Source organism: Galleria mellonella, unplaced genomic scaffold (genome assembly GCF_026898425.1).
Source record: "Galleria mellonella isolate WM207_F2 unplaced genomic scaffold, CSIRO_AGI_GalMel_v1 utg270, whole genome shotgun sequence".
In the NCBI taxonomy this organism is placed as follows: domain Eukaryota; kingdom Metazoa; phylum Arthropoda; class Insecta; order Lepidoptera; family Pyralidae; genus Galleria; species Galleria mellonella.
Genome location: NW_026442062.1, coordinates 4,267,642 through 4,281,136, shown reverse-complemented (window position 1 = coordinate 4,281,136; position 13,495 = coordinate 4,267,642). Strand labels below are relative to the sequence as shown.

The window sequence follows — 13,495 nt, the reverse complement described above, 5'->3', positions numbered from 1 at the left end:
TAATTATATTATACATATTATGTATCTAACCTAGATAGTTTGGACTAACTAGACGAAACTTAAAACAAGCCATTAAAATCTGTCATGTTATACAGCGCGCCAAATATCCAAGTGTACAATTATTTATACACACATATATATATAAAGAACATTATCCTCCTTTCTTCATCAGTTGGATAAAAACAGAAAAGCACCGCTTGCAAAATACCTAAGTAATTTGTTCCGACATTATTACGGCCACAAGCGTCTGGAAACGTGCGGCATTTGTTCAGTATTAATATTTATTTATAAATAAAATATTAGATTTCTAGCAGAATTATATAGTTAGGTTATCTTCTTACATACATGTCGTATTTTTATCTTTTGAAATGAACGTCTAATTTAGGTAGATACTAACAACCTGATTTATCTTTTAATGCAGTTTTCTCAATACATTTTCTTAGCTACAATAATAATAATAATCCTGCTGAAACAGCAGAATTATATTGTGCCTAAGTGAATCAGTACATAAAGTATCATATATGTTAAGATATAATCTACCCACGTGATAAATGTCATTTTAAATCCATTCAATAGTTCTTGCATGAAATAGTAACAAACATCCATCCATGTATTCTTAAAAACTTTCGCATTAATATGAGTTTATTATTACTGTGTGATAGTGGTAGTCGTCCATTACAGAAATAAGTAACTTCATGGACACCACAGAACATACCTAATTTGGTCTACGATATTGCTTATAGCTGCATTAACACTCATTCCATCTTATATTTTATATGTTGATAACCTTTGTATACATATATCGTTAGTAAATGAAAGAGAAATAGACGTAGTTTTACAAATTAACAACGATGACCAGTCGTCGATATACAATATAACACAGCCTACTCGAAACGAAACTTCATCTTCTCGAAGTAAGTCGTATTTTAATTTATAAGCAAATGATAAAACTTCGATGCATATCACAGCAATAAATGCTTCTCGAAACATTAAAAATAAGTTGATGGTGAAAAGCGCTAATCGAAACTCATGTCATGTAATTAAAATTTATAGGAAAATCGCCATAAATGAAGAGGTGCCTAAAGAATTTATTATGAAATTTTTTTAATAAATTGTAACCCGTGGCTACAGAAAATAAAAATATTTACAATAATAATTAATGGAAAAAAATTACAAAACCCGATTGGGGATAAATAATAAAAAAGAAACAAAACCTACATATTGATATTATTCCTATGTGTATTTTACACATACTCTAATATACATACATAAAAATATTGCTAAAAATATAACGTTCCTTTTAGCTTTGCCATAGTTGCAAACAAAATAACAGCATAAAAAGGTTAACTGGCCATCGGGTAGTGACACGTCATCGTTAACATAATGGACATTACAGAATACACTGCGACGCCCAAAGCCCTCATGTAGGACTGATTTCCTTAATGTATGCTTATCACACATGACATTAGATAAATTTTCGAAAGAAGCTGAATATCGTGTGTTTTCGAGACAATGAGTTTACGATAAGGAACATTTGTATTGTGTATAGGTCGTAAAGTGCAAGAGTCCGCCAGGAGTGGATAACATTCATACTATGACGTTCCATTTTAAAGTAGCATAAAAAATAAACAAATTCATACTATATGCTGAGTACAGCATGTAGTATGAATTTGTTTGTAAAGAAAAGTACTTAGATTAACAGCCTCAATAAAATCGATTTATATTATGTGATTAATTTTATTTACTATGCTCGAAAAACAACAAAAAATGTGACTCCCCCATACTACTAGTATAGTATTATATTATCTATATTCATACTAACATGGCGCGTGCAACTGTCAATTTAAATTGGGAAGCTCAAAATTGTTTATCGTATTTTCGACCCATGTTTCTTAAGATAAAATATTGAGTTTCACTGTTAGTACACTGTCTGAATACTAATAATTTCGACTTTACGTTGTTTATAATACATATCTAAACTAACATATGTATTAAGATATAGTATCATTTGTTACACTTCTACCGCAATATCAATTTAATCATATTTTCTAAATTTATGTACCCTTTGACCATTCACTTCGAAATTTGATTATGCGGTTTGTTTTTCACTATTGCTGCTGCCAACTCAATTTTTTTTTAAACTTTTTTTATAAAAAATAAAATTTAGCTGCCATTACTTAATATCAACAATAATATCAAGTATATCTTTATAATATCCGATTACTAATAAAGTTGTTGATAAAATTGTAGTGTAATCGAAATAAAAATGAATTTTTAAAATCACTGTTTAAAGAAAATATAATTAGTGATTAAACGAACTTACCCAAGTGAAGTTCTATCACAATTATACGAAGCGCTTCGTCCGAAGAGATTATTATTTGTAGAATATAAACAACATGTAGTAACGCACAAGTGTCACCGCCCCTGCACTATTGTTGAGAGAGGGATTCCCCCTTTTTCCTTTTTCTTTTTATTCCCCGGTAGGTACATAGTGTACTTAGCCCGTTCATTTCATTTCCTGTTCATTAAGTTCAGAGTTAAAAATTATTTAAAACTTATGTTTGACCATTGAAATATTTTTTGGTACAGTTCTGATGGGTATAATTAAACTGGGTCGTGTTTCTCTTCGGACGACAATAATTGTGATAGAACTTCACTTGGGTAAGTTCGTTTAATCACTAATTATACTTCGCGCTTGTATATAGAATGTAAACAACATGTAGACTTTGAGAGTTCCAACCAAAAAATATTATCAATGAAAACACTTCTTTTATGATTGTATGTTTTATTGGATTACAAAGTGAACAAATAGAACTAAAAATTAATCGACATTATGTTATTCTACTATTAATCTATAATAGTACATAATCTTTTTTAATCATCACACAATTCGATAAACATAAAATTATTTTTGATTATTATTAATTATCGGCTTAGCAAAGGACGAATTATCTGTATTAATCATAGGCCTACTGTAAAATTTGGCGAAAGCAGTGGAGTTGGCATTCCAGCCGCAGCAGCTCCATTTAAGTATTGTATCTACACTGACACCTAGAGAGCGTGCCTTGCGGCGGCATGTCGCGTGCTGTGCGCAGAGAGTACAAATATGTACGTTCAGTCCACATTCGTCTAATGTCAGTTTCACCCATCGGCTAATAGTTTGTCTACCGCTTTGTGAGGTCGACAGACACCACTAAAAAGATTATCAGAATTCCTTAGAAGAATTGTTCTATTTAAATGACAATCTGAAGTTTTTGCTGGACAGATAATTTTTTAAGAAGAAAGGAAGAACAATAATCGGTTGCTTAGAACCTCTTCGTGACGTTTTAAAAACAAGTCAAATTTTAATTACTATATGGTCATTGAAAAATTCTATATTTTTTATATCAATTTTGGATAGAGTTTGTATTCTATGAGCTATCGTTATTTCTATTAAGGTAATGGTTCTCTTTGTTAATTTATCTAATGATAATTCTTCATTAGGCCACAATGTGCTTAAATGATCTAAAACAGCATTGGTATCTCCTGTAGCGTTATACTTCGGAAGAGGAGGTCTCAATCGATATACTCCATTGAAAAATCTTTCTATACTATCATCTTTTGATAAAATAGGACCTAAAAGCAAGGATAACGCCGAACTTTATTGAATTTAATGTTCCATATTGATAACCGTCATGGAATATCTGAGTAAGAAAAGAAATTATGATAGGAATCGAAGCTTTATAAAAATAAACTGAATTGTTTTTACAAAAATTCCACCATTTTTTTAAACAAGTATCATATTGTCTAATTGAGCTATCAGAGAATGATGCTAACATTATATCGGATAATGCTTTCCTGATAACACTCCTGTAACCAAGGTAAGCGTTGAGCCTACACGTTGATAACTGGAACTAAATAATAAAACGTTATCCGCAGGATAAAATATTATTAATTCAGAGGCAAGGAGGTTTCTGAATAGTGGGTACCACGGTTGTGTAGGCCATAGAGGAACAATAATTATACCGCAAGCTTTATCAGAAATGATCTTTCTAAGCGTCTTAAGAATCACTGCAAATGATGGGAAGGCATAAAAGTAAAACTTTTGCTCAATTGATTGTGAATGAATTAATAGCAATTACGTCCGGATCCCTATGCCATGTGACATAATTTCACATTTTTTGTTTATGCGATTTGTAATTCGATCATCTACATATTTTTTTTTTTTTTTCGTTAATTGGTGAAAGGCCCAATCAGCCAGTTCCCACTCTATATCTGGATGGATTTGCGTGATTCAGCATCTGTAGACTTAATATAGGAAGCAAATATAAAGAGCCTTCTGTTCTCACACCATTGCCAAATCTTTCTACTTATTTGAGTAAGATGAGGAAATTGAATGCCATCCATACGATTAATGTAAGATATTACAGTAGTATTATTGTCTATTTGTATTATTTGACAGTATTTGGCAATTATGTAATCTCTGGCAAAAACTTTTAAGAGAAAACGCAATACAGATAATTTATATGATGCTTTAGTTCATCATCTGACCATTGGTCGCTAAAAATACTATTACCATAATTAGCCCTCCACCCCGTAGTTGAGGCGTCAGAGTAAATTTCAATGGCATACGTATCATCTCTGATACGATGATACACAGAGCTATCTATATTATTTAATCACCATTGAAAGTCAGAATATACGGAACTAGGTATATTCCTATACTTATCATAATCGTTATGATTTTTTAGATTAAGAAATTTTGAACGCTCCAAACTCTTTAGTGCAAAAAATAAAATACTCAATGGCTGGACAAGCCGAAACAAGTAAAGCTACCAGTTAAGCAAATTCCCTGATTAAAATACGTTCATATTGACAAAAACTTTCTGATTGAGATCGAATTCGTAATCTATTTTCGAATATCTATAATGCCAGACTGTGTGAGTTTTCCCATAAATTTACAAGATAATGAAGCAAAGGTTACTTTTATCCTGATTAATTGTAAAACCTGAGGAAGATAGTAGTTTGGAAGTCATCTCAATATTTGTCAAGCATTGTTGATAAGAATTACAATAAAAACCAATTATCTAAGTATAAGGTAAATAAAAAATCGCCAGTTTTTAAAAGTCTAGTAATCGGCTTCATTAATTTAATAAAAATGTAAGGTGCGGTAGCTAAACTAAATGGCAAAACATTAAATTGATATAATTTATTGTTAAAAATAAATCGGATATATTTTTTAGATTCATTATGAATGTTTATTAAAAAATAAGCGTCTTTAAGGTCTAATGTTGCCATATAGAAATCTTTTGATATTAATTTTAATGCAGTTCGTAAATCTTTTAATTCTTCGTAAATAAATATTATTCGTATATGATCCGTCTGGATAAATTTATTTAATCTTTTGAGATTAATACAAATTTTGCCATTAAGTTTTTGTATTATATTAAAAATATTAGATATAAACTGCCCTTATAAGGTATACACTCTGAAACAGCGTCAATCTGTATATATATCAATATATTGATATTTTTCCTGAATCTGTATGATTCTTGATAAACAGGTGACGAAAAAAATATTTTGTAACCCTTAATCCATGAAAGGATCAAGTGAACATTTGTGATAATAGACCATTGATCATAAAATGTGTTAAACGACCTGCATCTCTGGAATATACGTATCTAGTAACGACGTACGTAGTAACGACGACGTGGATGTTGTGTCGGAGGAGGTGGACGGCGGCTATGGTGGAACCCACGACGTCGCTATGTATATAAAAATACATTTTTGCCCGGCTGCTTGCGTGCCGGTGCTGGAGCAAAGGCTTGAAGGAAGAATGTCGGTTCTTCTTGGCAGGTTTTTGGTACCATCAGAAACCACCTTTAGGTCTATGTCTGATTTGTTAACAGCTTCGGTCGATTTTATTGTTTCAGCCAATTTATAAAATAAGAAGGTATCAACTTTTGTGTTTGTAAGATATTCCTTCATATCCTTCTTTAAAGCACTTAGAATGAAGTGTCGTCTAGTCATGGAGTCGCTATGCTGTATGTCACACATTAGACGGCTGAGATCCATAAGTTTTTGTAAAAGTTCTTTATCTTTTTGATTACAATTAAGCTATGTTGAAATAGCTTGACCTAAACAAGATATGGCTGAAGCCATTGGTTTCTTTTTTATCTCAATACCTTTATCACGCGTAGTAGCTTCATAGCTTTTTATCTCGGGATTTAGTGGGATGCATAAGTTAGGATATTTATTTACTAATTATTTTTTAAGCTCTTTACTAATTCCTTCTTGGGCGATGTGTTGATTTTGTAATGGACATCGCTACCATAATAATAATTGGATCGACTCAAGAATTTCTAAAGTCTCAGTATCTAGTACTGACCCACATTAACAGTTTTGAGCGTCTTGATCCGTAATTTATTTTTTATAACTCTACCGTCTGGATACGTTATCGTGAATCACATCTACATCGTCTGATGGAAGGTTTACAGTCTCTGGTTCTAGTATCTCTTCCTTAGGAGGATCTATTAACCAGTGTACTGATTCCGCTATTAATTGAGGCGTCTCTGACATATGCATCATATAATATATAAATATATGATGTGTATATGCATAAATTTATGCAATTGTATAAAAAAGTATAGTATGTGTCGAGTTCGTCCTGATAACGGCTCTGGGTACATACTAACATTGTTAACGTGGATACGTTAAAACCTAATATTTATTGTCTCCAATAAGTATATTGTTTATACAATACACCCCTATAATCAAATATTCTCTATATGAAATCAAAAGTAACGACTTCTCTTTTATATATATATTGCCAATAATTTATTTAAAAATATTTTATTAAAAATGAAATTCTATATTTATATTTATTATATCCTTTTATGGGTGTTAATTGAAAATGCGATAACGAAAGTTATCGAAACACGGCTGTTGTGTACAATTCCCGCTGAAACGTCAACCATTTCGTTTGAATGCGGTGATATAGCCCATATGACTATCTCGAATTCTTCTGGAGACAAAAATTACTTTTGTGTATAGATATAGTTTTGAAAATAAATACCTACAACGACACTATGTAATGTTGAATGTTGGGTCATTGAATCACTACTATTCCTTTTTGGGAATTAACACGACAACGCGATGTATTATGTGCGGAGCGGTGAAGCACTTTGCGAATGAACAGGAAATGAAATGAACAAGTACACTATGTACCTACCGTAAAAAGAAAAAGGAAAAAGGGGGAATCCCTCTCTCAACAATAGTGCAGGGGCGGTGACACTTGTGCGTTACTACATGTTGTTTATACTCGTATTCTACAAATAATAATCTCGAGGACGAAGCGCGAAGTATAATATGTTAATGCTTTTACTTTCGGTTCAATGACATTTGGTAGAGTTCAGTAATTTGATTAAGGTATTATTAACATGGGAAATTAAATAAACAATACAATTTGGGAGCGAAACTTAGTTGCCTAGGTACTATTTTACTTGTTTCCACTATTATGAATGCGAATATTTATAAAGATGTATAAGTTTATTGTCACATTTATAAATAAATTAAAAAATTTAAAAATATATATATTTAAAGATAAAAAATTTCTTTAAGATCACTATTTATATTTATGAATAGCAATGGAAATGCGTAAATAAATAAATTAATACCGATTTATAGTAAAATTGTCATATAGACCATATTCGGTATTATCACATATCTATAATGCCAGATTTCTTACGTAATTAGCAAAGAGAACCCAATCCCAAAAGCCTCTATCCCTTACATCTCATTCATGCTCGTACCTACATTAAAACATATGATCTTTTTCCCGGTATTAGGATTCCAATTTATCATAATTATGAAACTGTTTGTGAACAAATTTTTGTTTTCGAACATTAATTTGGGATTCAGAGACTATGGGCTCAAACAAATTATTTACAACGTAAAGTTCCTCCGTAGAGACGTCACGTCGAAAAGTATTTGTTGATGTTACAAATACCGCGAGTAGAATATTAAATTCTAATCCGAATGGCAGATATATAAATTTATATTTTACTTAAGTGAGCAAACACCGTAATGTCTGATCTAGCAGCGTCTAAAATACTTGAATCTCGGAATACCTAATAGTACTCTATAGCCTTAAGTTGTTTGGACTATAGTCCTAGTATATAAAAATACATTTTTGTCTGTTATCTTACATAGCAACTTACTTTTTATACTGCTTGGAAAGGCAAACAAACTGACGGCCCGCTTGTTGCATAATAAAAGTGCTGAATCAGCTAAAACCAACAAACAGGATGTGCCAGTCGTAATTTTACTGTTAAGCAGCCATTCTTGTATGACTGTATTTCAGTGGGATGTGTAAAATTACTAATATCGAAGGTATAATACCATAGTCTTCATAGAATAGCGATGCATAATGGATACTATGTGCAAATCTTCTCAATGTATTTTGTAAAAACAATAATAATGTTCATGTCTATACGCAACAGTTGCCATTAAATTCCAATTTTTGTTATAACTCTACCGCTTATATGTTGGGTACATATCTTTTTAAATATCGTTTTCCCTATTATCATTTTTTATACAATTATTGTTAAACGTTTTATTGCACCAGATGGAAAATAAAAATAAATAATGACATAAACAATTCAAGTTCAATATATGCGTTCATTCCCATTCTTGAGGATTCAGTGTTATTATATTTTAAATTCACGCTATATCTTTAAACCGAAACAAAGCCATGTACAACTTTCTCCACGAATAATGTCCAAGAATCAACTTTTGTAGTAGCGTGGTGGACTATTTAAATAAGTTATTAATGTACTAAAGATTCGCCACTTGGTCTCATATGCTCATACATGTATATGTATTAGAAATAATAAATAAATATAAAATGTATAAGGCTTAAAATACAAGCAAAATATATATAAAGGCTTTTGGTATGCCAATCGTAAAAGAACGCTTCTAGGAAAATCAACTTGGAAATAACTTATTATATTTAAATATTAATATTTTCATTGAATATACCTAATAAACTAATTCTGAACATTTCTCTGAAAACATAAATTCTGTGTAAATTGAAAATTCTATACTACTGGTATACTTAGTATCTAACTTTCATAATTAGGTACTTTAACTACTTACTTGCATGCCTTAAGTACATACTTTAAGTACTTGTATATTATTAATAATCTAAATATATTAATTTTTACTAGTATTATAAATGAGAAATTGAGTTTCTTTGTTCATTTATTTATATTTATTGTCACGATGCATGATTTAGCATGCACGTACTAAATATCTTTTATTGCAGTCAGTTGTAAGCAATGATCAGACATATCGCGCCATCTATATATAGTCTATACAAAGATTGTACTACGAGTGCTGTTAGATATAATTGCTTTTTGCAAAGACATACGTATTATATATATTAAAACCTAAAGTTATACTTATTACTATACAAACAGACACTCATAAATACAAAACAATGTTTGCATTGTATTTATGAATATGATAAAAATGCTTGGCAAAAATAAACTCAAACTAAATCTCTATGAGTACAAAGTTCCTGACATTATTTACTTTCAAATTGTTGATAGTTATGTTCTTTTAATAATTATTTTTTTTAAATTGTCATAAAGTAATTGCATTAATTATATAAATTTATTTACTTATTTAAATTGTAAAGTTTTTATTAAATATTTGTCATTTTAATGATACAATTTTTTTTATTGAACTATTATAACATTTGATTTGCACGCTTGATCTAACTCATTTTGTAAGGTTCTTTTAATTTATAAGATCTAATGTTTTATACCCAAAATCATAGCAAATAAAATTATTGTTATAACTTTTTATTGCACCAGAAACATAAAAATAAATAATGACATAAACAATTCAAGTTCAATATAGTAACATAGTAAATTATATTTTAATCACGTATCTTGAAACATGTCATTCTCCCTATAATATCCAGATTGGTAGTAGCGTGGTGGACTAAGTCATTTAGATCCCTATAATATACATAGTTGAATACAATGATGGCTGACTCACTCAACATGAACGAGTGCTTCTAGGGTAGGAACCGATTTGTTTAAGAATATTGTGCTAACATTTGCAGTTTTTTTTTCTTGCTTTTTAGCAATATGAAATTTGTGATAGTCACTTTATCCATTCACATTTTTGTAGCAAAGTTAATTACTATTTAAAAAAAAGTTTTTATCTTTTTTTTTCAACAATTGAGTTGTCTTCTTCTTGTCCGTTCTACTCACCTGAAATTGCATTCCGAAGTCGGTGGTAGATTCATAAAAAATTACTATTCAAAAATGCTAATAATTGTTATAAGTTTACTTGAACAAAAAGTTTCTTTATTACGTAAGTTATATCAATAATATTATTATTAAAACAAAATCCATATCTACCCTCTTAAGGAGAGGAGATGCAAACTAACCCCCGGCAGAAACAGTTATTATATTATTATTATGGAAATCGAACTCGTTCTTGTTGCTCTCGGAAGGTGAAGCAGTAAATTATCTACAATAAGTTAAACCGCTACACTGATGAGATTGTCAGAACGATAACGAATGGAATATTATCTTAGGCTGGTTCTATAAAGATTCAGCACAAATTGATTAATAGACCTCATAAATACATTGTTACGTACACACCATTCGCGAGTATGATAACGGATGGAATATTGTTATGCTTAGTTAGGCGTGATAATATACCCCTAATATTACCCATTATACATCAACTGTTTATAACCATATACAGTTGATATAAGGGATAATATATTTTAATGTCGGTGAATATTCGATAGTACCCGGTGTATGTCTTCCCATATCCTGTTAAAGATTTAATAAAATTCAATTGTAATTCAATAATATTAAGAGCGTTTATACTCAAACTGACCAAAAAGTAGCATAATTTAATATCAAGTTTTGAAAATAAGTATACAATTTTCAATATATCTGATTGATTATTTAAAAAGTCCCCGGATAGCGGATTAAAATGAATCGCTAAAGAAATCATATGCTGCTCATACCGTGCAGCATACTTACCGTGCGGTCCCAGCATAGAATAGGCCACCCCTTCCTTTCCCGTGGGTATCGTAAGAGGCAACTAAGGGAGGGCGAGGTCTGGGCAGCAGTGTCCCTCTTAAAACATCTTCAAAGCTTAACTACGATTGCCAATCCGTCTGCCAAGCGTGGCAACTATTAGCAAAAACCCTCAATCGAGAAGCTTATGGTCAGCAGTGGACAGTTAAAGGCTGATATGATATGACAATGCTACTCTTAAATCTACTACTAAAATTTTCGCACTAACTTCAAAGATAGAAGCTTTGAACTCTTATAAATACTTATTTAGCCATCAAAATCCAAATTTTCAGTGCCAGTTTAATAAACATCTTGTTGCATTATATCACACAAATCGACCTATAAGAATGAAATCTTATTATTTTTCCGGTTCATAAAGTGGCTTTATCTTTTTATTCAAGTTTAAAAAAGTACGACAAGCTCCTTTTTCCGTTACTAAAAGGTGTAAAATATTATTTAAATTTTATTCCCGACCGTTGTTACGTGGCTAGTCTATGTCAATTTTGTTATGGAAACAATGTCCGCAGACAAAAAGCGTCAGCAGTTGCTCATGTCATGTTTTCGCATTAAGGAATCGTCAGTGGCTGTCGTAGTTACAGAAGAAAATTATTAAATGCATTTTTACACCTATATAATTATTTAATACCATATGTCTAAATAATTGTAAATTAAGTGTATATAAAAGTACAGATTGACTTACATTTGCAATAATCACTAATGTGATTTCCTTAATATATATGAGAACATGGATAACGGTCATCCGTGACAGAGTATTGTTAAGGTATTAAGCCAGGACCACTTTTTACGTAGGTGTGTGTAAAGCTCCATTAAAATCTGTTCAGTGATATTTACGTAATGCCCGAACATAAAAGAGTCATACAAACATACAGGGTATTATTAGAGAGACATAATTCTAAAATAAAATTAGACTATTTTTAGCTCAGTACCAAAAGTCAGGATATTTTTATCGAACCATGAGTAAATTTATAACAAAACAATACTAGTTTATACTTCTTAAATCTGTCTTCGGATTTACTCATATGCCCATTTATTTCTCTATTTTGCTTTTTTTATATATCGACGCCCGTGGACAAAGGAGGAATGGTAAAAAGTATGAAAATTATTTAACTGCTATATTCTCAATATATACTGGCCACTTATGTGGTATAACTAATTAGAAAAAAAAAGAGTTTTTATTATCTACATTTTCAACTTTCTTTTGTTTTTTCTTTAATACCAAATTTAGCTGATTTTGGTAATAGTTCATAAATTCCAATATCTTGTGTTTTATTAAGCCCGATGTATATTGTCGTATTTTGACTATATTATTAAATAATAAAAATAACGCTATAAATAATTTCGATTAAAAATAATAAAATTTACAATCGGTTATTTTTCATAGTCGGTTATTTTTCAGGATAGAGAATTGAAGTGTATGTCACACTTATATAATGAAATTGCAGGGGACAATATTTATAAATATTAATTTAAAATAGTTGGAATAAAGTAATAATAAAATATTAAAAAAAACTATTAAAAAATAAACGACGATTAGTTCATACGAAATTATCCATACCTACGCGTTCCTCCATCCATTAATGTTCATCAATATTACATTCTTACAAATTTGAGACTTACGTACGGAAGACTTTGTACAAAAGTCGATTGTTTGGGTACCTCTGTCCTATTCGTGTTACAACCGTAAAGCAATTGTGCTTGCATGGCTGTGTTTCGGTTTGAGGGTGGGATATGGCGTGAATTCACTGGGTACGGAGGAACAACACCTAAGTCCTCAGGAATGGCAACGCATGGGGGTATCATGGGCGAAATAGTATACTCTGTTATGTCCATGGTACTGCTCATGTCTATAGGCGACGATTACCACTTTCCATCAGGTGGGCCGTCAGCTTGTTTGTCATTCTAAGTTGTATAAAAAAAAAACATTTGTTACCGTCTTACTACCATAGTAACATTGACTTTTTTCTCCAGACACAATGTACGGGTTACTATTGGAGAATATGGCAGAATACATCCGACAGACCTACGGAGAAGAACGATGGGAAGACATTAGGCGGCAAGCTGATGTTGAACAGCCTTCCTTCTCCGTTCACCAAGTGTACCCAGAAAATTTAATAACAAGATTAGCAAAAAAGGCACAAGAGGTTAGTATTTTTTCTAATATTATAAATGGAGTGATTCTAACATATTTATATTATAAACTACTACAGACTGTATTCTAAAGTTAGATTATACATTATTACTAGCTATATCTCACGGATTCGTCTTGATTGAATTCTAATGCTAAAATAAATAAATAATAATAAATTAATATATTCGTAAATAAATGAATCATTAAATACAAAAATATTTATTCAAACTCTTTCTCAAATCCGAATGGTACTTTTAAA

The 13,495-nt window shown here is 30.8% G+C and overlaps 1 protein-coding gene across 2 annotated transcripts in view; it reads left to right on the top strand.

Annotated features, from left to right (window-relative positions):
- LOC113514535 (soluble guanylate cyclase 88E) overlaps nt 1-13,495 on the top strand; it is a 124,862-nt gene that overhangs the window by 88,009 nt on the left and 23,358 nt on the right. For both annotated transcript variants that reach the window (XM_052895332.1, XM_031908355.2), the window contains exon 2: nt 13,077-13,249. In XM_052895332.1, the coding sequence (XP_052751292.1) occupies nt 13,082-13,249 (168 nt within the window). In that variant the 5' untranslated portion in view covers nt 13,077-13,081. The remainder of the gene's footprint in view (nt 1-13,076; nt 13,250-13,495) is intronic.